Below are 23974 nucleotides of genomic sequence, written 5' to 3'. Positions count from 1 at the left end.
GAAGAGTAAGCAATGTTCAAATGATGAACAGGTTTGGCCTGTATTTGGTTCTAGCCAGGTCCTTCTAATTGATTGGTTTTTAACTTGCTACCATAGTCTTCTAGAGTGGAGAAAAAGAAACCATGTCGACACATTTCCAAAGTAGAGGTGGTCCAGAGGGAAACAAAAAAGGCTTCCTCTCCCTTCTCTATGACACTTTCCAAAGACCCAGATTCTAAAAAGGCCATTAACTTCCCGACCCTAGACGGTGCCATCTGTTGGTACCCGATGCACAGACAAGGACTGAAATGCCTTTTGTTGGTTTGTTTTTCACAACTTGTTTGAAAGAAAAGAAAGAAAACTGAAGCTGAGAGAGACCTAGGCAGCCAGTGACTCATTGATCCCTGCGACACTAAGATTAGGGTTTCTGGAACCAAGTACTGAGAATGCCTCCAAGTTCTACTTTCTCCGTTCATTGATCCTTAGAAACTGGGAAGTGGGGCTTTGTTATCTGGGTCAAGAAAACCCTCAGTACATGACAACCTTGAAATATACAGAATAAAAGAAGCCTTGTTTTAAAATTGTTGGAGCGTTAGTTGGCCATCAAGGGACCCAGACACGAAGCCGTAAGCTCCAGTCGTTCCAAGTTTGAAAGGCACACTTTCTATTTTTACTGTACATCATCGATGTGTTCCCTGCCTTCCTCAGCAGAATGTCCTAGGTACAAATTAAACAGCCCCTGGTGAGTGTGCCTGTCATCTTGGACACCTGCTTTCCTCAGCACTAGAAGACAGATGTCCCCAGAGCGACTCAGGGGGTCTTGCCCTGATTAGGCCAGTCCTGGAAGAATTTAGATTTTACGCCATTAGCTTTCACACCCAACACTGCCGTCCCTCTGTCTTCCCTCCAGCTTGGTAAAAAAGTACAAGCTGCTTTCCATGGACTTAAACATATGTTCCAATAGGCTGCAATTAAATTTAGGTAGCTAGTTTCTTCAGGAAACAAAACACCTAGTTCAAAACTGTGCTTACTGGGCTTCCTCCATGGAGAAAAGGGCAGCATCTTTGGTTAATGTAAACTGGACAACTATTTTGTGCCCTTGAGTATCTTGCCTTCCCCTTAGGTTCAAATCCATGCCACTAGAGGATGAAGAGTCTCTTAGCAGTTCTAGTAGGCTGAAGATGGATCCCCAATGGCACAGAAGAACTTTGAGTGATTGTCCAGGCAGCGACATGTCTCTGTCAATTCTAGAATTTTTGAAAGTTGCTTACAATGTACTTCCTGTTTACTTAGTTAATATTATATCCTTCTGGAGTCTTTGATGGAGTTGAAGAATAGATATGGTTTTCCTTAGTTATGATAAAAGATAAATTAAATATAAATATTGTAACTGTAATTCTTGCTTGATACCTGTTTTGTTATATGTAGTTTTACTATGTTAAAGCCTTCCTTTTTGTTTAAATAGAAAAGGGGAAATGGTGTGGGAGGTCCTTTTGCCTGTGTGCTGCTTTTATTGGTTAATGAATAAAGAAACTGCCTTGGCCTGTTGATAGGGCAGAACTTAGGTAGGCGGGAAAATTAAATGGCATGCTGGGAGGCAGAGTCAGATAGATGCCATGGAACCACAGCCAGAGTCAGACATGCTGAAACTTTAGCTGGTAAGCCATAGCCACGTAGCTACACAAAGATTAATAGAAATGGGTTAAAGTAATATGTAAGAATTAGCTAATAGGAGGTTAGAGTTAATGGGCCAAGCAGTGATTTAATTAATCCAGTTTCTGTGTGATTATTTCAGGTCTGAGCTAGCCAGGTATCCTTCTCCTCCAACACTAGGACCAGCAGCTAGGATGTCTGTCACACATGGGGTGACAAAAAAATGTTAGTTTGTGGGCTACACCAACCTCTTCAACAGGAATTCTGAGGCTCTGCCCAAGAGACCATGCTTTCAAGGCCCATTCAGATAATGATAATGCACAGAAAAGTTTGAGAATCACTTTCTAGAGTGGTTGAGACTTGCCAGAACTGTGACTATGTAGTCCAGATAGTACCCAGTGTGGTCTATCTGCTACCTGGTGTGCTTCCGGTAAATGTCAAACTGTGCTACAAGGGCTTCTGGGGAATCCCACATGGAGAGGAATGGTGGTGAGGGCAAAACCTTTCATGATCTCCCACCTCACCCACACGCTTGTCTCTGCAAGAGATGCCATTTTTCCTTTGCCCATAGCGACCCCTTGACCCTGGGGCTTTTCTGCTTCTCATGCAGACGCAATTGCTTTGTTCTACACCCTCGGCACTCTGTTTCTATTCCTGTCACTTATCATCCAGTTCATCAGGCTAGCTGTCCCCTACTCCAGGCAGGGTCAATGTCATTCATGTTAACATTGTATCTAGCGCAAACATTTGTTGAAAGGAGCTTAATTATGCAATAAGCAAAGCTGCACGCACACATGGAAAGGCCAGAGAGGGAAAAGATCCAAGACTTTTGATAGGAAAACATGACCATTCTAAATGAGCTTCCGGTTACCAGGCTCAAGTGGCAGGCACCATGCTGGCCACCGACACCTGCAGTCAATGGTCTGACTGTTGAAGCTGCTAGCTGCCTGCCAATTAGAGCCTAGCACCGGCACTTGTTCACTTGGGAATCTCGTTGCAGACGCAGCAGCTCAGAAACTGGCAGGAGCTGTCTCAGCTGCCAGTCACAGTGGGTCTCAGGGGGCCGGTGGACGGCACATGCCTTTGCCTCTCCTTGTGTGATAACCTCCAGCAGGTCTAGGGCAGATGGTAGGAAGGGAGGGATGTTGAAGTGGGTGTCAAAAATAGACAGCAGGCATTTCCATTTCTGTCATCTCCATAGAAGGAGCAGACGCAAGCTTTAGTTCATTGGAACTGCAGAAGAGAACAGGGATCTTTATTTTCTTGACCCCTAATTCTGAACACAACTTGTGAGGCCCTCAGCCACATAGCTCACACTCCAAACACCTTTACTCTGCTCCAGTTTCCCTACATTTAGGAGCCTTCTCGCATTCTGTCTCCCCAGTTAGCCCTTTCTCTCTGCTAGGATACAAGTCAGTAAGAAGGTGGACAGGGTTATCTGTTTTGTTTATTAGTATATCTTCGATGTACAAATGCAAAGTATAAAGAATATGCTAAGTAACTTTTTTCTTTTTTTAATGAAAAAAATCCTTTTCTTCCATTTTCTTGAAATGGGTTCTTCTCATTTTAATTCTCCATGTCCAGGTTTAATTAGAATATCTCCCACCCCCTGTTTCCAGACCTTCAATAGTTCTCCAGCAAAGCCGCTACGGTTACCTGTTCCTGTGTTCTCAATGCAGCCGTACTTGGGCAGAGCACTCAGTTTAATGACAGCATCACCGTGAAGGTTGTCGTGATCATCAGTGGCGAAGAAATGGTGGAGGGAGAGCGGTGCTCTACCACCCTCATCGACCTGAGGAAGACAGGAAAGGGGGATGGAGGGCTGAGGGACAGGGGTGGCCTGCGGTGACCAGCTAGCACCAGGTCCACTTCGGTGGGAGGCGGACCTCTGCAGGCGAGGGACGCGCTGCCAAAGCCAGGCAAAGCTTTCAGCCCCTCCTCAAGATGCACTCGGATACCTCGGCGCTGTGTCTCTTCTCAAAGTGGCACTTCATTTGGTGATGGATCTGGTGATAAAGCAGTTCTGACCGGTTCTAACTAACCATCTCAACAAGCTTCCGGACAGGAGAGCTGCCTTCCTGGGGCATCGGAATTCTACAGAGCGTAGCTGGTGAATGATAGATGTAGCCCTCCTTCATATTCCCGAGGTTGACTGTCCTATAGGTCTTACCATCCAGAATAAAAATCCCATTTATTCCTTCATATTGTATATTTATTGGGATGTAGGAATAAAAGACTAGCTACACCTGAAAGTTAATGCATACCTCAACATCAAAGAAGGAAATAAATCAGCATATGTACAAGCAGTTGCTGGAACTAACCTTTTCTTTTGGGGTCCGGTTCTATGTCCTAACGCTACAGTTTGGCTTCGATCCTTTTTGCTGACTTGATGGAAGTGGTCAAGGCATTTTACTCTGAACTCTTGGCTGCATGGAGGCTGGTTTAATAATTACAAATGCGACTCTCGGATTGAGGTGGTTCAAGTTACTTCCCCAAGTTGTAGAAAGGGGAAAATAAGGGCAATAGCACAACTGTCTAGAAATGATTCTGAGTTTCATGAATATTAACGTCCTTGCTAGAAGCAGGAAATGCCTAGGCTTGGGGCACTATAGTTCACACGTGATGCAGGGGAAGAAAATGAGTGAGTGTTCAGGACTCCCCTGCTGTGCGACAGGTACTGTGCTAAGAGAGATGCCGGCTATTTTATTTAATCACCAGAGAAATCCTTTTGTAGTAGACATTGTAGTGTTTAAGGAAGAAACAGAGGCTAGAATTACGTACCTGTTACAAAGCCGGCCTGCTAGTACCTAACAAAGCTGGTACAGGCCCTTGGCTGATAACATCAGTGATAGACACGTGTAATATTGCCTCTCACACACAGGATTTTTAATAGAAATATTGGTTTGATTCATGTGGGGTCAGCTTTCCACGTTTTAGTTGTTACCAACTAAAATCCTCAAAGGTGTATTCCACTTTTGTTTTGTTGCCATTGCCAACAATATCCAGTATTGCTTTTATACATCTATGTGTGTGTATGTGTGTGTGTGTGTGTGTATATATATATATGTATATAATATACTCTCTAGCATGCACATGTGTATGCATGTTTTTACTAACTCATGTGAATATAATGATTTTATCTTTTGCATACAATTTTTTTTTCTTTTACAAAAAGTTTACAATGACAGCCACAGACAATCTGCTATCACTGCCCAGATACTCTGGGGGAAAGAGTCTGGATGCTCACTTTGGCAGAAATCCTTTAGCTACATCACCAAGGATCCCAGCTCTCCCAAGCCCTGGGTGTTTATTGATCTGAGAACTGTTTACCGTGATAAGGTCAGCAAAAGCGATGATGTGTGGTGGACTCTTGGCAGGAGTGACCGTGATGGTAAAGACCTGGTTGTCCACACGGTTGTCGTCCATGTCTGACACAGAGAAGTGGAAGCGGTCCATAACCAGATGCTCTTCCGTCTCAAACACAGCTGAGTATCTGTAGGACACGGGAGAATACAGGTTGAGCCACCCTGACAAGTGGAGCGAAAGTATTCAAACAAAACAAAACAAAACAAACAAACAAACAAACAAAAAAAAACCAAGATCAGAAACAAGGCGTTCTTTGAAGGAGCTACAGGCAGCTACTACCTACAATGCTTAAAAACCCTTTCAAAGAATCTCTGGCGCTTATGTACCTAACGTTCTTGCTGTTGATGTCCTCCATGGTGAAATTGGAATCCTCTGAGAGCTCCTCCACATCAGGTCCCGAAGTCTTTAAGAGCACACCGTACATGGGCAGAGAACTTAGCTGAATCCAGATCTCTGCGTCAGGGGAAGAATCGTCCTAATCAGGCAAACATGAGTCAGGACATGAATGCAGAGACCCACAGGGGCTTACTGTCTCCTATGCTAAAGGCAGCGGCCCACTGTCATAAAGCAATACCTCTCCCAACTCCATAAAAGCTCAGTATTTATCCATCTGCAAAGGCCTCTGGTATAATGTCTTCTTGGAAGAATAACTTAAGGTAACAGTGCAGAATGTGCTTATGGTATAGGGAGGGGAACAAAAGATGGTTTATTGTTTCCGTAAGAGTCATAATGGTGTATTTTTATCACATGTACACAGTATAGATGAGAAGATGCCAGCTCTAACTCGTCATTCTATAAACACAGGAGAAAGCTTCCCCTGCAGTTTCTAAGAACACGTTGCATTTTAGAAATACTCAAAATTCTATTATAGTGTATAATACACTCTACAATGACAAAACTATGAAACAGAATCTGCTTAGCCAATGATTCACTTCAAGTAACACCAATGTGACAAAAACTTGGATTAACAAAAGAATTTAGGAGGTCTTGTGGATTTCCTTCGACAAGGACTGAATAATGGCTCCTCGCTTCCTAGGGCACTTAATCTTAATAAAGAACATTTCCTTCTCCTCGATGGCTTATTGAGAAACAAGATCAGCTTTCTGTTTGTCTACATGGACAATAACAGAATATCTTCATTAACAATTTCCTCTTTCTTCAAGAATATTTTTTCGGAATGTCTAGAAGGCAGGCGATGTCATTTTGGGGTCTCCCTGGGCCATCTGCTTTTAGAGGAGTTAAATGAAAATGGGGACACTCTGTTCTACGGCAGCAACAATGAAAACAAATGCTGTGTGATCAATTTTACTGCCGTGCAGCTAGTGAGGGATGGAAAGGAAGCGTGAGCAAATATAATGGGCAGGCTGGGCAAGCAAGGTCTGGGTCCTTGGCAGCCATGTCCATCCCTGGGGGCAGCTTTCCTTCAATGAACAGTTGGAACCACAGTGCAAGATCTCAGAATTGTCTCAGCTCACCTGACACTGGCCCACAAGGGAACAGGAACATACAGAGGCAGCTAGACTTCAGAAAACTTCTAAATGTATAATCTTACTGTTTTCTCCTTTCTCTGTGTGTGGAGTCAAATGGAAAACACTGGTTTCCAAAAAGTCACCACCTACTATTCCTGTGAGTTCTCACTGAGACAGACCTTCAAAGGACTATGGAGAACTTTCCAGTGCCCTCTTCTGAGATGTGAGAACGACAAGGATAGGGTACCTGATTCTTAGTGAGAAGCGTCTTTCTCAAACACTGGCAAATCCGGCAAAGAGATGCTTATTCTGGGCCAGGCATTATCTTATTATACTCCAATTTTCAAAACCTTTCTGAGTTTCATACGTGAGAAATCAGCTATTGTTTTCTTCTTCTGAAAATACCTTGTCATAATTTTTTAAAAAAATCACCATATGAGGCCAGCCAAGAGAGCATGAGTTAATCAAAATGCCTATGAAAACAGATCCTCTTCTCATGTAATTTCCCTGTTCAATGACCTTCATGTTCACTCTGGATGAATTTATATTTTCATTTTATTCTTCTTATTCATTCTAAAGAAATTGACATGTGATATGTATATAGTGAATATAAATAATTATTTAGCCCATGAGAATTAGATAATAATTAGTTTAAGGGTTTGGAAGATAGTTTAGTCGGGAAAGTGTTTGCTATGCAGCCAGGAAGACCCGAGTTTGATCCCTAGAACCCACATTAGAGAAAGCTAGATTAGGTGGCACATGCTTGTAATCTCAGTGCTGAAGGGGTCTGCAGGCAGATCCTGAGGCTCACTGGCCAGTCAGCCTAGTCGACTCAGAGAGTCCTAGGTTAGTGAGACACTGTCTCAAATAAAAGGAGTGAAACCTACATGCTCACACAGACCTACACATGCATACAAACACACAGGAACATACACACACACACACACACAATTAACTTACATGCACTTCTTTTATCCTGCCCTTGGACCCTTTAGTCAGTCTTAATTTTGTCTTCCTTTATTACTATTAATTTGGTTTTTCAAGGCATGGTTTGTCTGTGTAGCCCTAGCTGTCCTGTAACATGCTCTGTAGACCAGGCTGGACTCAAACTGTCTATGCCTTGCAAGAGCCGGGAATAAAGGTGTGCACCACCATTCCCAGTTTCAATGTTTAAATATGACTTGATATATTACTAGGTCGAATAGTCTAGGTGTTTGGAGACTTCTTTAAATTTCTTTCTTTTTATATTTTAGAGACATTTATTTATTTATTTTTTTAATGTAGTACAGGCTGACTTCAAATGTGAGGGCCTCCTATTCTCCGTCTGAGAATTCTAAGTGCTGAGATCAGGGTGAGGGCCACCATGGTTGACTCCCCCTCCTTCCCTGTTTCCTCCTATTCTTTTATTTCTTTTTCAGAAAATTCATTTGAGTTTTCTACATTGCTGGTTATGACCTCGATTTTCCCTGGAAGTTACATGTATTTTGATAAAATTGATTCCCGGCTACATGATATGTAATAAGATAAAACATATCCTATTTTGAATTATTTCAGTTTTGGATGGCATATAGAAATGCTATCCACATTTTAATGTTAAGCTTGCACTTCTCATAGAGAGGCAAGATGGAATTAAAACATCAGTTCAAACTCGAGAACACATACACACTAAGGAAACTCTGTGTGTGTGTGTGTGTGTGGTTTATTTGGGGACTGCTTGACTAGCATGTATGAAGCCTTGGTTCCCAGTATTGCCTACAGCTGTGGATATATACAATGTGGTAGCACACACCTGTAACCCCAGCACTTGGGAAGTAGAAGCAGGAAATGACCAGATGTTCAAGCTCATCCTTGGTTATACAGCTAGTTTGCGACCCTAAAACTGAACAATAAAGTAGCCTTATAGAGGAACCATGCCAGGTCCCACTTTTGCCGTGGCATATTCCACCACCCTCTCATCTTCCTCCTGTGTCCACACTCTAATGACGAGGAGACTCGGCTGTTCTCTGTGTACTCTGTCCACTTAGGACCGCCATTCTTAATAGCTTTCCCATTACCAAAACCTTCAGTATTTCAGGCCTTTTTTCCCCCATACTGTACAACCCAGGGAACAGCTGTATGTAGCCTGCCAGTGCCTGCACTTTTAGCAGCCTAGAAGAGTTCCCTGAAATCTTTCTGCTCTGGTGGGTAAATTCACATTCAATCAATTTTTGAAAATATACGTTCAGTTGCCAAAGAGCTCCCATTCTGATGTACAGCTCGTGATGTGTGGTTAATGGGCAGGCGTTGCTCCTGGAGAACTATTTCGGTCTGTCAAACATTTTTCAAGCCTGGTGATCTATCGATTAAATCCGAATTCATACATTTTTACAAATTCATGACTTTCCCAGGATCAAAGGACCATAACATAGGATGAAAAATAATCGGCCAATTAAACACCGTCGGAACTTTGCTGAAACTATAGCGCACCCACAAGGGGAATCAAGTGTGCTCGGTTTCACATCCTTTAGGAAAAGACGATTTAAAGGAGGAAACAGTCTTCAGGACCTCATCCAAGGCCTACTGTTTGGAATTGAACCTTACAGTGAGATTCTTCAGCTCAGAAAAGGACAACTCTCTTTATCTTGTGTTTTGTTTCTCAAGACAGGTTTCTCTGTGTAGTAGTGGCTGACCTGGAAATCGCATTGTAGACACCAGGTTGGCCTTGAACTCACAAAGATCTGCCTGACTCTGCCTCCTGAGTGCTGGGATTAAAAACATGTGCCACCATTGCACAGCAAAAAGGATAACTGAAGCCATATAGTGTTTAAAAATGAGGGGTAGGGATAGGCTGTTCATCGTAATTTTGAGGCCAGTGAAGGAAAAATTCAATACTAAGAATGATTACCATTCAAATAATTATCCTTCCTTTCAAAGCACAACAACCAATCATCATTATGTTTATATAGACAGTAGTCATCTCTTTACAACATATGTAACTGCAAAATAAAATTAACTATCCTCATTATCCTTTGCCCCAGATGCAGAATCAAAGAAGGCAGACGAGTTTAATTACCAAGATCACTTAATCAAGTTTGAGCCAGACACAGGGGAAATCCCCAACGTCCTTGGTTCTCCCCTTCTCAACCGCTCTCCTTCTCTTAGGGCAGGGGGTGGCTATCAGGCCAATAGGGCTGGCCTAGGAAATCTGCAGAGAGAGGGGCCACCAAAGGGTGGAGGGCAAGGCTTGTATTCTGTCTGGACTGGACAAGAGCGAGCTCAAGAAAGTCAGCTTTCTCTCGGGAAGTCAGGATCAACCATTACTTCTTCATCACTGACCAGGCAACTGTTCTTTTCCTAAAATTCCCAGTAGACCTTCTGCCCTCCACACTGAAAACAATGGACCTGGAGCTTTTAAGTCAAGGGAGTTGTTGCATGTTGACAATCAAAAGCCCTTGGGAGTCCCAGTATTTTCATCCTAAGTTTTGCCTCCTTTTTGTGTGTGTGTCTGCGGAGTAGACGCATGTGTATGTATGTTCACGTGTGTGTACACAAACACGTGGAGGCCAGATACGATGCCTGGTGTCTTTCTTGATCATTTGAGGCGAGGTCTCTTGCTAGACCAACCTTGCTGATTCAGCTAATCTAGGAGCTCCTCTCGCTCCTTGCAGCTGAGACCCCAGGCTGGCTGCTGGGCCCACAGGGCTCTTAGACGGGTCCTGAAGATCTGAGCTCCAGTCTTCACAGCCATGCTGCAAGCACACCGCCCACTGAGCCATCTCCCCAGCCCCCACCAGAGACGCGCATTCGCTTGTCTACTGCTGAGACGCTGGCTGAGGCCAGGGTGTGCGGTACGACTCCGAAGAGAACACAGCCGGGGTGCTAAGAGAAGAGCCTTTTACACTGCATACGCCCGCTGTCTCGAGTACCCAGCCATGCGGCAGCTTGCTGGGTGCCCGGTCGGAAGGACAGAGAGCAAGAGAGTAAACGTCAGAACTCACCACATAGGCAAGGTTTGCCCTGGTGATTACGGCCGTCCGTTGACTGGCAACAGTCATGCTCAGGGAGGAACCAGGGGCCAGCCGCGGCCCTCGGGCCTCTGACGGCGACACCTCCACTTTCACTTCGGAAGTTGTCACAGTCAGGCCGTCCGTGACTGAGATCCTCATGCTGTCCTCCCAGGCAGAGGACCCGTCATGCATGTACTGCAGGGCTTTTCTCTCGACCTCCTCATACGTGAAGGTGTCACCTTCCGAGAGGAAAACAAAGCCAACGTGTCAAGCCAGTGACTGGTGGGAATCACACTTCCCCATTCAGCCAGCCCCTTCGCTCTCCCGATTTCAAAGTGCGCGCAGCATCATATACTCTGGGACTCGGAAGCTACTTCGTTCAACCGCCCACCCAACTTGGCATCCCCTCTAGGTCTCCCCAGAGAGAGGGTGGGTTAGCTTGTCCCTCCACACTTCTCAAGGTGAGAGGCTGTTTAACAAGGTAGCTAATCCTTCTGGGGGATAGCCCTGGTATATATATATATATATTTAAGGCTCTAAATCGGTTAAATTTAAATGAGTTAAAATCGGGCTCTGGGAGAACAGTCATCACTCCCAGTTCTAGAAAAACAGAGAACATGCTTATATTCTTCTTGACTGCCCTCTGAATCTAATCAGGGCACTGAACGTTGCTTGAAGACTTAAGAAGAGAGACAACACTCTTTGAGCCACCAGAGGCACTGATTTAATTTGTGCATTTAAGTTTTTTAAAATTAAAATGTGAAGATACCATTGAGAGTTCAGTGATTGGTCAGTTGTTTAGCATGTGCAGGGCCTCATTTTGAACACTAGTGTGGGGTGGGAGTTGTTCCTCGATGCTTAAAGTGCAAGCTGCAGAGCTCAGGGTACAAATCTAGAGCATCATCATAATAGATAAAACAGACAGGATGGGAAGTTTTAGGATCACAGAGGTTCATACAAAATGGAATTAAATGCAATCCAAATTTACATCTTAAATTGTAAATTCGATTGTAATTTTAGAAAATTTAATTCACAATATCAAAGTTACTCAAAGTTTTTTGAGCCATGGAACTTTTTTTTTTCTTTAATGAATCATGTCTCTAGTCATGGGCTATTGTGATTACACAGAACACAGCTGAAGAAATTGTCTTCTGGGGTGTTCTCCCCAGTTGTAACTTTTGGAGGTTCCTTGCTATGACAATGATTAGCTGGGACTAATGGGATTTAGTGCTGAGACTGAGGGATTTCCTTCATCTCTATATTTACCTTCTGTGCCCTAAGTGCATGACTTCACCAACATTGGTAGATCCTGCAGCTACAAACAGGTATTAACTCTTTACAAACGCCTCCAGATGTCACTTGCCAATCATAAGTGCAGGCTAAGTGTGACACCGGAAACAGGACAATGAAGTGCTGGCTACGCGCAACACCGAGGAAACAGGATAAAGGCTGCTGTGCACACCTCCTGTCCTAAGGATGCTCCCTTCATCACTGCCCTGGGACGATTGCCTTTGTGACCCAAAGAGCCTATTCTTTGTTCTTTAAAACTTTTTTAATCTGCATCAAATGGGCAAAGATTTACCCAACCAGGGAAATTCAGAAGTACGTATCACTAAATCTCTAAAAAGCAGGCATCTCAAGTATTTGAGAAAGTACAGATTTATGGAAGTGAGATACGGCATTCCTGGATAACCACTTTAGAAGGGAGAATATTCACTTTGCTATGTAAGTGCTCACTGTTTAAATAAATCAGAGAGATTTGTTTTGTGTGTGTGTGTGCTTTTCTATACTCCCTATGGGATCATATGTCTTTAAAATTATTTTAGATTTGTTTTGGGTGCACGAATGTTGTGCCTGTGGGTGTAGATGTGCACCATGGGTGTGCCTGGTGCCTGGTGTGTCAGAGAGTGCTTTGGGTCTTTGGGGGATGGAGTTCGAGAAGGCTGTAGGCCACCATGTGGCTGCTGGGAACTGAACCCAGGTGCTCTGAAGGAGCAACAAGTGCTCTTTACTGCTGAGCCAACTGTTTGGCCCCAGTGGGTAGCATTTATAACCCGAGAAAGTGCAAAAAAACACCATTTTAGGAAAGCTGACTGCCCCTCTAGCTTGTTACACAGTTTAGATAGCATTTTAAAGTATATCCTTTTTCTAATGGATGAAGAAACACAAAGCTAACACTACCAGTCATTTCACATATGAAATTAAGAGAGCATATGAGCCTTTGTGAAAAACCACATGAAGTGGAAGCTCACTCGCCCATCTCACTCACAGGCTGAGGAAAAGAGCCTCACGGATTTCAGAAGGGGCAGGGGCCGTTGGAGGGCAGAGGACGCCTAGGTCAAGAATATCTTTCCTCCTGCTTTATCCCCCACAGGCATTTCACTTCTTTTCTAAGTCACACAAAACTAATTGTAGAGGTTAAAAAAAAAATATCCCCAAGCAGGCCAGCTACCGAGACTGTATCTACCTGCAGCCATGGGCCCCGAGGACTCTGCCGTGGACTTGAGGAGAGAGCCATGCTGTGGAGGCTTCTGCAGCTGGAAGAAGAGCTCTTCGGGTATCACCCGAGCATCTGTGGCTACCAACTGCAGGCCTGCAGGAAGGAGAGAGAGAGGCCAGCTACAGCGACAACTGTGTGCTCTCAGTAGATTAAAACCAGAGGCAGGCTGCGGAGCCAGTGGCAAGTTCTGACAACCATAAAGCAGGGCGAAGTTACAGTGAGCACAGGGTAAGTGAAGATGAACATGGCCAATCCACCAGTTGCAAGCAGGTTCTTTCAAAAGTTCCCTTCCAAAAGGGTAGCTCAGAATTGAGGACATTCTTTTCTCCCGTACAAATGAAGGCAAGCACAAAGGGCCATCCGTAGGTCTGGCCTAAGCAGCGTCCTTTGGAAATAGCCCATGAACTGGTCTCGGTGTTCATCTGACTTCTCTGATTTTCCTAAATCTACCAAGAGTGCTGGTTTCGTGATGGCTGTTCCAGCCGTCCAGAAAAATCATCAAGAGAGCAGCAACTTTCGCATTGTCTCTATGGCTCGTTTATACGATTCCTTACAAATAACTTTTGGTCAGATTGTACAAATGGCATAATTAGCTTCAGGACAAAAGCCACGTGTAGAAAACACACATGGATCCACAGAGTACACACAATACACACCACTAATAGAATGCCCTTGGTAAAAGAGTAAACAAACCGTAAAAGAATAAGCGCACTTAGAAATAAATAAAATCATGCACTGGGGGACAGGCAGCTCGTCACACTCCTGAAGGTCACTGCGATCCATCAGTTTTAAACAGAAACCAGAAGCAGTCGCTGAAATCTGCTCCCTCTCTTCTCAGCCCTGTTACTTTATATTGTAGCAAGGATAACAAATCAAACTCGAGGAGGCTGGGAAATAAATTCTGGGTAGAATTCCATCACAAGGCTGGCCTCTGAAGGGTCTGTTTCCTCCTCTCTGCTATCAGAACTGCTTTGATTTGCATAGGAATGGGCAGGATGGAGGATGCAGTGGGCTTGAACACACTTCTGGAAGAGGAGGCCACTGTTCTGGGCAGCTGTAAAGAAGTTCCCACAGTGGCTGCAACACAGTTTGATTTCCAGGCTTCTCCCAGACCCTAGTTCTTACCTAGAGAGGTTCGGCCTCCGGGGCTAACCTCCAGCAGCGGAGCCCTGACCTGAAATGCTGGCGGTTGACGATCAGAGCCAAGTAAGTGAATGGTGAGGGCCGTCTCTGGGCTTGTGTGCTGTCCATCAGAAACTGGCAAAAGTAAAGACACACATATACACTCACGTGACTGAGCACACATGTGCAAATGTAAATCAGCGTACAGTCTGCTCACCTTTACCCTATTTCAACAAACAGCAATGTGTTGAGATGCTTGAAAGTAAGAAGAAGGGATGATGAACAAATCTACCAAGGCATTTTCTATGGATAAGACAAAGGATGGGAGTTCACAAGGGCAAAGCTATTTTTTTTTTGTTTCCTAAAAGATTACAAATTTTGATTTATTTAAATAAGAAGTTTCTGACAAAGTTATTTTAAGAAGGTATTCTCAAAGGGTGATTTTGAGGCTCGTTGGTAGAAAACAATGTAAAATAAGCACTTAAAAAACAAACAACAGAAAGTGCCCTGCAGGATCTCATATAGCTCACTGTGGCCTCCAAATCACTCTACAGCCAGGTATGACCTTGAATTCCTGGTCTCAACCTCCCAAGTGCTAGGGTTAAAGTTCCCAAGTGGTACCGGCAAAGACTTCTATTTATGGAAAGGTTTTCTGAATACTTCATTCCTTCATTACGCCAGAAAAAAAAAATACTTTCTTTTAAGCACTCTTTTTTGGAAGTGACTGTCTCATTTTATTTTTATTTTTTATTTTTTTGAAGGATAGACATCTGTCCCCGTCTCTCGCAGCATGGGTGCGCAAGTAAGCAGATGCATATTTACCCTGTTGCTATGTCCATGGCCATAAATAGGAGACACCACTGCAAAACAGTGACCTTATCTTCTGTTTCCCTGGCTTAATTCCATCCAAGAGGATCCTCGTCTTCCACAGGAAATGAGAGCAGAACTGTCTAACCCTTGACTCTCGTTTCTGGGTTTTCTGTAACTCCTTCCGTCCCCTCTCTAAAGCCAGGAGTGGTGGGTACAGGAAACATCAGTGTGCTATCTACCATGGCTACTGAGAAGACAGCACTGTTAGCTGTTTTACTTGCAGGTGGTGTGGTTACAGGAAACCGGTTTCTTTCTCTGTCTTCTGGACATGTCAGCACGTTGGCAGGAATGTGACCTTTCAAACCATGTGAAGTATGGTTCAGGGATAATGACAAGGCTTTAGGTTTGCCTTGTCCTGGAGACAGATCTAATTATTGTGGCTTTAATAGACAAGACACCATTCACGTCTATCATAGGAAGGCCCAAACTGCCCCTTCAAGTGAGAATGAAGGTTTTGTGGCCCTGGTCATTTTAGTGAAGTGTCAAAACCGCTGCCACTGTTTCTTTGCGTATGTTTAATCTCCTTCTCTTTGAATGATCAAGGATAGAAACAGGGAGAGTCTTGACTTTAAAGGCTTGTGGACACACATACAATCTTCTGCCAATTTCTATGGACTCAGTACTCTCTTGAGGTCCCTAGAGTGTACAATAGAAATCTTGTGTTTAAAAAAAAAAAAAAAAAAACAAGAGAGGGAGAGAGAGGGGGGGGGAGAGAGAGAGAGAAATAATTGTGAAACTACAGTTATATTTGCTATTACTTCCATCGGTTTTACTTTGAAAGAGAAAAGGCTCAGGGAGATTTCAACAACCCTACATGGTGAAAGACAGCAAAGTCTAACACTACAAGAGCTCTGGCCTGATCACACAACTGTTCACTGTGATCAAACACATCCTTGCCTCTTTAGGGGCAGGGAGGTATCTACCAGAGAGTATTATATAATTAGAAATCATGTCACACGGTTGCAGTGTTTCAAAAGCAAATGCAAAAACTGCCAATAAAAATCTGAAGAATTTCACATCTTCCCTCTCTTAAAAAGTATTTCTGATTTCTCTGAACAACAGTCACACTGCTTATTCGGGTTAACCACTTCCTGCGGGCCCCATTTGTCTGACAGGTGTTTCTTGTCTAGAACCGCTCTGCAGAGGACCTGTGCATACCTTAAGGCCGGCCACGCCAGGAGCACCGACTAGCCTTCTGGGGTTAGCAGATGCACCACAGTGAGCTGTTCGCCCTCATTCTTCGGGTTAGGGTCAAGGTTTGGGCTGGTCACTGCTTTAGTTCATGATCTCTCCAGTTCAAAAATTCTGCCACAAATCTCCTTTCAAAGAGGCTGCTGCCTTCCTACTAGATTATAAGAGCATTTCTCCAAAAACAGACCCTCCCCACAAAAGACAGGAATCTAGGGCTGGAAACAAGATAGTTTAAAGTCAGCCCAAGGTCCATTCTTTTAGCCTTATGGAAGCTTAAAGATCATTTAGCTGTAGGTCCTGGGCAAGTTAATTGTTGACTCTCAGCCTTCTGGTTAAAAGGATGGGGCATGGTACATCCTTTGCCTTTCATGACCTAACCCCATAGGTTTTAGAACACAAAACCATCCCATATTGCAGGAACTTGAATTAAATGCTACTCTGCCCTTTCCCAGAGTACATGAGCCCAGCAGGATTGTTAGCTTGAAATACTAGAAACAACAGCCATCTTCAGAACCCTACCAGGTAATTCCTAAAATGACATTTGTTGTAAATTGATTTGAAAAAGAAAAGAGAAAGCCACTCCTGGGTACTGATTGCGTGTATGACCTGCATGCAATGATGCATGAGATGCAAGAGATGATGGGTTCATACAGTCGCGGTGCAGCACTGAAGTTTGCTGCAGGGTTTTCCCCTCAAAGAGAACAGAAATGCAGGGCAATTTGGGGGAAGATTTTTCAATCCCACCAAGATTTCTGCCCACATAAAATATCACAGGATCCAAGGAGGATTGGTTCCAACAGAATGTTTAATCCCAGTTGAACAGCTGGCTTAAAAATCAACCATCTTCACTCTAACCTGAGCAAGAATGCCTTTCCCTGTGCCAGCTCAGCGTTTATTGCAGTATGAAGCAAAGCTAGGATGCAGAAACTTCTAGAAGCATTTTCATTTCATGATCTGGGCCCAAAGACTTTTCTCTCCAGAGGCAAGGCATTTAATACATGGCGCTATTCAAGACTCCATAGAACATCAGCTGGGCGTGACACATGGATGCTCACATGCCAGTTGTCCTGGGAGCTGAACACACATCATGATGGTGATCTCCATTATGATAAATTTCCACGTACAAGGGTATTAGGAAACCTTCCCAGAGTGGCTGAACTCCAGTTTGTGGGACCCCAACTTTAAGATCTTGACTATTATTGTCTCTTTTCAATAAATGGACAAGTTCCACTAGAGTTCAAAGAACATTAATATTGGGCATCTTAATAGGTTAGATAACATAACTTCTAGGAAACAAAAAGGGAAGAATATATTTCAGTTTCCAATAAAACCGAGATTAAAGTCTTTACCTGTGAAGTAAAATTTCACTGATTCTGGGAGACCTAAAAGAGCAAGAGAGGAAAATCAGTGTATTGAACATTTTGGGATCAGAGAGAGACAGGGAAGGCACAAAATATAGAGTAGCAATTGGGGAGTAAACAGTGTTTAAATCGAAATTGATCTGGTTTAAGGAGCAGTCAGGAGGTCCTCTGCTCATGGAATGTTGGACATAATGATGCTAGCATTAATTTTAAGTATAAAAAGGATACTCATACTAGAATAATTTGGTGCCATAGCAGTTAGGGTGACTTATAATACATTCATTCAGATCCTATTTTATCAGTACATGAACCCCTACAAACTGGTGAATGTGGGTGATATATAACATTGACAGTGTATGGGGGGGTGAGTTCCACTGTAGACCTGAGTGACATCTGAACACTGATTTACACACTGTGGCTGTGAGAGATTTATCTCAAGGCATTTATCCCATGGTTAGACAGGACATGGCTCTACTCCTTCCAAAGCAACTCGTGGAACTAAGACAAGTCTAGCAGACCTGGAAATTACTCTACGCACAGCTGACAGAGTTTCTTTTTCTCTAATCTCAGTATTACCCAAGCTTCCTGTAAAGTAGGGGCTAGAGAACCAAGCATACTTTGGAGGGGCTATTAGTTAACCAGTTACTAGATACTGAGGGTACTCCTCAGAGAATGGGCCTCTGCCTGCCCTTAGGGATTTTCAATCTAATTGAGAATCACATTCTGGACATTTGAATTCATACTAAATAATGACAAATAGCAGTTTAGGTTTACTTACCATAATAAAAAAGAAACCTTATAATTATTTAATACATAGTCAATTTCCTAAGAGAAATAACCAGCTGCTTTGAATAAATTTATGATATAAATGTAATATCTATTTATAAAGTTGCATAGTACACATAGCTTACATATTATAATAAACAGACACCAAGATTTTCAGAATCACCCAAGGCACAGAACTTGGGAGTGGGGAATCACAACTTCCTAGCTGCGCTAACTACAGATTCAAGGGAGGAAGAGATGGCGGGCAGCATTAAGGCTGGTCTGCTACACTGGAAGGAGGGAGGAAGGGATGGCGGGCAGTGTTAGGCTAGTCTGCTGCAGAGAAAGGTTATGCACTGGCTTTAATAAATGAACAAAAGTTTCATCAGTTTGCTTTTCTATTCAAGCTTTTAAAATAAAACTTTTTAAACCATCTTCTGCCAAATCCTGGAGGTCAAGCTGGAAGATCACCCGCATTCTCCATGCATACATGGATCTCCCTTGAGAAACCGCAATCCACAGGGGACTCAGCATCCTAGCCTGGCGCCCTTCTCAAGTTTGCTCATGTCACTGTAGAGAAAGAGTCCTCATGAAAAACATTCCCTGCAGTTTCGACTTCCCCTGGATTCCTCACGGTCTTGGGTTAAACACGCAGCTCTTTAGGAGCTCCTGTGGAGTGTCAACTCTGGCTTACTCTCCCATCAGGCCCATCCCCGCCTGTTTGGCTACATTCTGGACATCACAGGAATATCATTGCCTCTTTTGCAATCCCTAGAAAGTTACATTTTCTTTTCCCCAAGGCCTCATGGGAGGCACACTGTCTCCCTCCCAGAATCCTCTCCGTGCACCCCTCAAGCACTTAGCTATTTTAGCTACTACCTATCCCACCTTGCCAATAGCTACCTGGACAGCCACCTCTTAACTTCCCAGTCTGGATCAGCCTTGGGTTTGATTTTATCGCTGAACACTTCTTCTTTTTCCCAGAGCTTCTCATCTCAAATCTGCAACTAAATATTCACTATTGTGATTATTTACTTAGCAGTTTCTATACAGAGCCCCTACTCAGTCCAAAAGCAGGTCAGTGACTCATTTTGTTTTCTACTGTATCCCCAACCCCTCAGTCAGTGACTGACATACCTGAGCTACTAAATCAAAGTTGGCTGGAAGTGCGCCTACGGTGGGAATTAACAATGAAAGAAGACAAGAAGACAGACTTGAGCCAAGTCGCAGACAGGCTGATGGGCCCCAAGTTATGTTAAGTGGGAAGAAGAGTGTCAGCAAACTGTATATAAGTTTTTTGAAAGAGAAGGAGAACCAGCCATGAAGATTACGAAAGACTGGGTGCCTCAAGGCAGAGAAAGAAAGCGTTACCGACGAAGGAGTAGGCCATGATCTCCTGGAGGTGGGGGGCCGCAGCAGGAGGACGGTACATGATTTTGCCCTGGTTAATATCTTCCTGAGTGAAAGACCCGATGGGAGAGTGAGGTCGGTCTCTGTGCTCAATGATACCTGGGGAGGAAGAGACTCATGAGTACAGACAGCAACGTCTGGGTGACAGGATGGCCAGGTCCACCCACCCCGCCCCTTGTCCGTGAGCGCGAGTATCATTCAGGAGCACTGGCTCCTGAGCTGTTCTTCCTGCACTACTGCTGCCAAGTTACTCGGGAAACGGACAGGTCTGGGTCAGTTCAGCCAGTAGAGCATGTGCAATGAAGGCTTTGACTCCTCAGCACCCATGGGTGATAGATAGCACGCATCTGTAAGGCCAGTGTCGGGGAGACAGAGATAGGAAGAACCCCTGGGGCTGGCTGGCCAGCAAGCCTAGGTGATGTCCAGGGTCAGATGGAAAGACTGTTCCACTAAGAAGGTGGACAGCAAGTGAGAATGCTTTTCCATACGTGAATGGCGTATTACTGTCACTAGGAAACTTCCAACTGAGTTTCAACACAAAGGCAAAAGGTCTTTAAGGCATGGGCCCAAAGTGATCTTCTGAGGTGCCAAAAGAATATTTTTCTCGGCTTTCTTTTAATTTCAGACACTCCCCTGTTTCTGTGATGATCCCAGGAACAATAGCCTGGCTCTTGACTATTAGAGGACAGACCGAGGCTTACAGTTAGCACGCAGGTTACGATCAGTGCTTTCCTGGCTGCAATTCAGAGACTTTGCAGGCATGGGACTCGTGCTGTGTTCCTCTCTCGTGTCTTATTTAGTCTTTCGAGGGAGGCACGTGGTCTCGGAGCTGCCCTAACTCTCCTGAGAAAGTTAACTGTAAAGAAGTAGGCTGAAGCCCAGAGGTTTTAGGATTGGTCCGGGATCACAAGGCAAGAGCGTCAGTCTCTCACCACCTTCACGGCGTAGCTTACCTTGATTTGGATGCAGAGGTGCGGTGATATTGTATATAATCTTCCCGGCGGGACTCTCCGAGTTCACGAAGGACAGGGAGTGAGGCTGAATGACGGTGAGACCATCTTCCCGAGCCTGGCCGAGAGGGAGAAAGCAAGAATTAAAAACAGGAGCAGGATGATAACAAGAGCCAGAGGCAAACCCAAACCTTAAGAAAACAAAACAACTTTGCTCTGGGCTTTTTCAAGTAGCCTTATTTGGCAAGACTGTCTCCAAGTTCAAAGAAAGGATCTGCTCTCTCACACGATGAATGCGGCCAGGCCGGAACCCTTTCAGGTGATCCAGGCCTGAGCAGGTTTCTCCTCCATAGTCCCTGGATTTATGTCAGAGCATACCGTCGGTGTCTGAGGTGATTCTAGCTTTCCTAGGCGGACCCTGCCGTAGAACACTTTGGGGAATGAGGCACCAGGGCTGGCGATTCGACTCGCCACAGCTGGCTCACTGCATCTCTGCTCCTCTAACTCCGTGGGCTCGTGGTGACTGGCTTGCCATCGAGAGAACCAGGCTGAGAGGCTAAAGTCCTAGCCCCATGCGGTTCTTCAGAGAACTCCTGTGCCCCAAGCCTTGCTAATGGGCACTGCTCAGCATTCTGGCTTCAAAGGGCTAAAGAGAGTGCAGCCAGCCAGCACGGCAGAGCTGACTCTATGCACAGGAACACCGATCAAGGCCTTGAGAAACGTGAGCGTGGGAGATCTAGCCACACCCATCACCTGCCATATTGTGGTATAGGCAGCAGAGAGATGCCCGCCCACTCGCCCCTTGCCACCTGTGGCAGGTAGGAGAGTTGACCCTGAGGTCATGAAGAGCCGGAGAGCTGTCCCTGCCCCTCACCAGCTGCGGCACTCAGGAGAAGAGGTCACTGCACCTCACCTGGGCAGCACAGTAGAGCTGGTCCGGATGATGTAGGTGTGGGCAAGCCCAATCTGAGGGCATGAAAGCCTATTGCTGCAAGGTGAACTAGCAGGGGGCAATGCTGGAGGTGAGTATAAGGGAGAGCAGGAGGACCGGCAAACCCTGCAACTACATAGAATCAGAGTTGTAAGTTGACCCATATAATATCCACCCTGTCTATGACCTGCAGGAGCACAGGAAGGGGCCAGTCCAACAGACCCAGAGCTGCAGGATCTCCACGACACAGGGCAACATCAGGATGTCCAAGAGGAGTCCCAGTGAGGGCCCAGGATCCATCGTGTAGCAGAAACCAGAGCCCTTGAACCAGAGCAATGACTCTTGCAATCAACACTTGAAAGTGAAGACGTATGAACAAAAGGATTTACCGTGTGGCTCACTATGTCACACACAGCTTCCATGATGAAATTTTCCCCTTTTTTTTTTAATTTAAATTTTATTTTACTTGGTGTGTGGAGGTGGATCAAGGGCAGAGGGTGGATATAAAAAGATGGGGAAATGAATGGGGTTGAGATACCTGATGTAAAAGAAACAAAGAATAAATAAAAAGAAAGTTAAAAAAAAAAGATGAGTCCAGCTCCCACACCAAAAGTGGCGAGCTGCTTACACTTGGAAACTTTTGCTTATTAAAGTACAGGAAGATCATCTCTATTATCTTCATATCCATTGTCCGGTTCAGAGGAACTAAATAGCACCGTTCTCTTCTACCTCTCAACGAGCAAGAGGAGCAATGTTAACTGGACAGTGTGCCTGCAGCATCCACCATCCGTCTCCTTGCTCATATCCACACCTCCTAACAGTGGCAACGCACAGAAGCCCAAAGGACAGGAGTCTGACTCTCAGCTCCTGCATGACGGTGGATAGAGGACAGCTGTCACATTAACACAGTGCATCAAGAAGTAAAGGGACAGTAGCGTGACCTGGGTCTGGGCTTGGGCCACAGGTGAGATTTTAAGACAGCACCAAGCAATATGCCCGCTGCAGGCTCCTCCTGATAGACCGTGAAGGTAAGTTAGAGTTTGACACTCTTGTGTCTTCAAAGCCTTACTCCTTCCAGAGGAAGTCCCCCACGCAGAAGAGGATTAAGTGGGGCTCAGAGGAGGGTGTGGTGTTCTTATTTTTAACCATAAAAAACATGAGGGCTCCAGTTGCTCTGTAATTGTCCCAGAGGCATAGCTGTCCCAGGAGAGGCAGCGCCTGCAGGTTAGAACAATCTCCTAAAGTAAAGAGTCATATTTCAGGCCCTAGCACAGGTCTGGAATGTAATGAGCAAGGAAATTAGAATTTCCAACAGCAGCTGGTCTCCCCCACCCTGCTATGCTGACATAAAACAAGTAAGGACAACAAGTTAAAAATATATGCCCCATAAAAGTTGTTTACAGACCATCCATGTGGGTACAGATACATGGACAAAAAGTACAGCTCTGACACCCTGTCAAGCGTGGTTGGGCACCTTCCAATGTCAAAACCACTATAATCAAATATCCTCAAAGTGCTATAGAATACTTCTGAAAACTCAGATGCCGCTAAGCAAGATAAAGTGATAAGAAAATAATTGTTATAGAGCTACTGAAAAGGGAAACAAGTTTTAGCCAAGACAATAGACACCCTATTTTAGAATTTAAAGATTCAACGTCTTTACTAATCAAAATAGATATTATGTGGAAAATGGGAGGACTTAATTTTGTAAAGCCATATTGAAGCAGTGATGTATCAAATTAGTCAATTTTAATTATTTGGGGTAGTCAATATTCATCAATTAAACACACTAAGAAGTGGAAGATTAAACCTCATGAAATAATTACAGGCGGCATTTTTTATAACATCTGGCCAAAGATTAAGAATAATAGCTTTCATCCTGCTTGCATCGCCTCTGACGACATCCAGAACCCAAACCCTTGTGCCCCGGATGTCACTGCTCTGCTCAGGGCCAGCCCCTCCCCGGGACTCGCAATGGCTACACACTGCTCTCAGCTCGACTACTGGCTGTTTCAGCCAGGGTGCCTGGAAGATGATGGATCTTGTGACTCACCTGCCATGGCTCTCTACGGTATGCAGTATAGAAGGACAGTTCTCACACTGACCTTGGCTCTACTGTACGTTCCAGACAACTCCTCATGTTCCTGACCTCAGGGAAAGGTGTAGTTACACTCTAGGAGCCAGGGTCTTTCTGTGTTCTAACTGGCTGTGTCTCTAGATCTCTCAACCTCTAGCCGTATTTTAGCTTTTTAACAGTCTCAACCACTTCTAAGTGTAGAGTAGGGCTAACCATAATGCATGCTGTTCTATAAAAGAACCCCAGAATTCTGTCACCTTAAACAACAGAAACTCTATATCCACTGAGCAGTTTCTCCACCATTCCTTTCTCTTCACGCCTCTCAGCCCTGGAAACCACAGCCC

The 23974-nt window shown here is 44.5% G+C and overlaps 1 protein-coding gene across 1 annotated transcript in view; it reads right to left on the bottom strand.

Annotated features, from left to right (window-relative positions):
- Window positions 1-23974, bottom strand: part of Fras1 (Fraser extracellular matrix complex subunit 1) — a 398956-nt gene that overhangs the window by 79277 nt on the left and 295705 nt on the right. Inside the window, exons 33-41 of the mRNA XM_050150115.1 lie at window positions 20626-20740; window positions 19634-19771; window positions 17486-17518; window positions 14079-14210; window positions 12921-13046; window positions 10445-10692; window positions 5325-5473; window positions 4963-5125; window positions 3289-3424 (exon numbers count right to left, since the gene is read on the bottom strand). Of these exons, the coding sequence (XP_050006072.1) occupies window positions 3289-3424; window positions 4963-5125; window positions 5325-5473; window positions 10445-10692; window positions 12921-13046; window positions 14079-14210; window positions 17486-17518; window positions 19634-19771; window positions 20626-20740 (1240 nt within the window). The remainder of the gene's footprint in view (window positions 1-3288; window positions 3425-4962; window positions 5126-5324; window positions 5474-10444; window positions 10693-12920; window positions 13047-14078; window positions 14211-17485; window positions 17519-19633; window positions 19772-20625; window positions 20741-23974) is intronic.

Source organism: Alexandromys fortis, unplaced genomic scaffold, assembly GCF_014885135.2.
Source record: "Alexandromys fortis isolate MF-2015 unplaced genomic scaffold, M_Fortis_MF-2015_v1.1 scaffold_0, whole genome shotgun sequence".
Lineage (NCBI taxonomy): Eukaryota > Metazoa > Chordata > Mammalia > Rodentia > Cricetidae > Alexandromys > Alexandromys fortis.
This window is presented reverse-complemented; position numbering and strand designations above follow the sequence as displayed.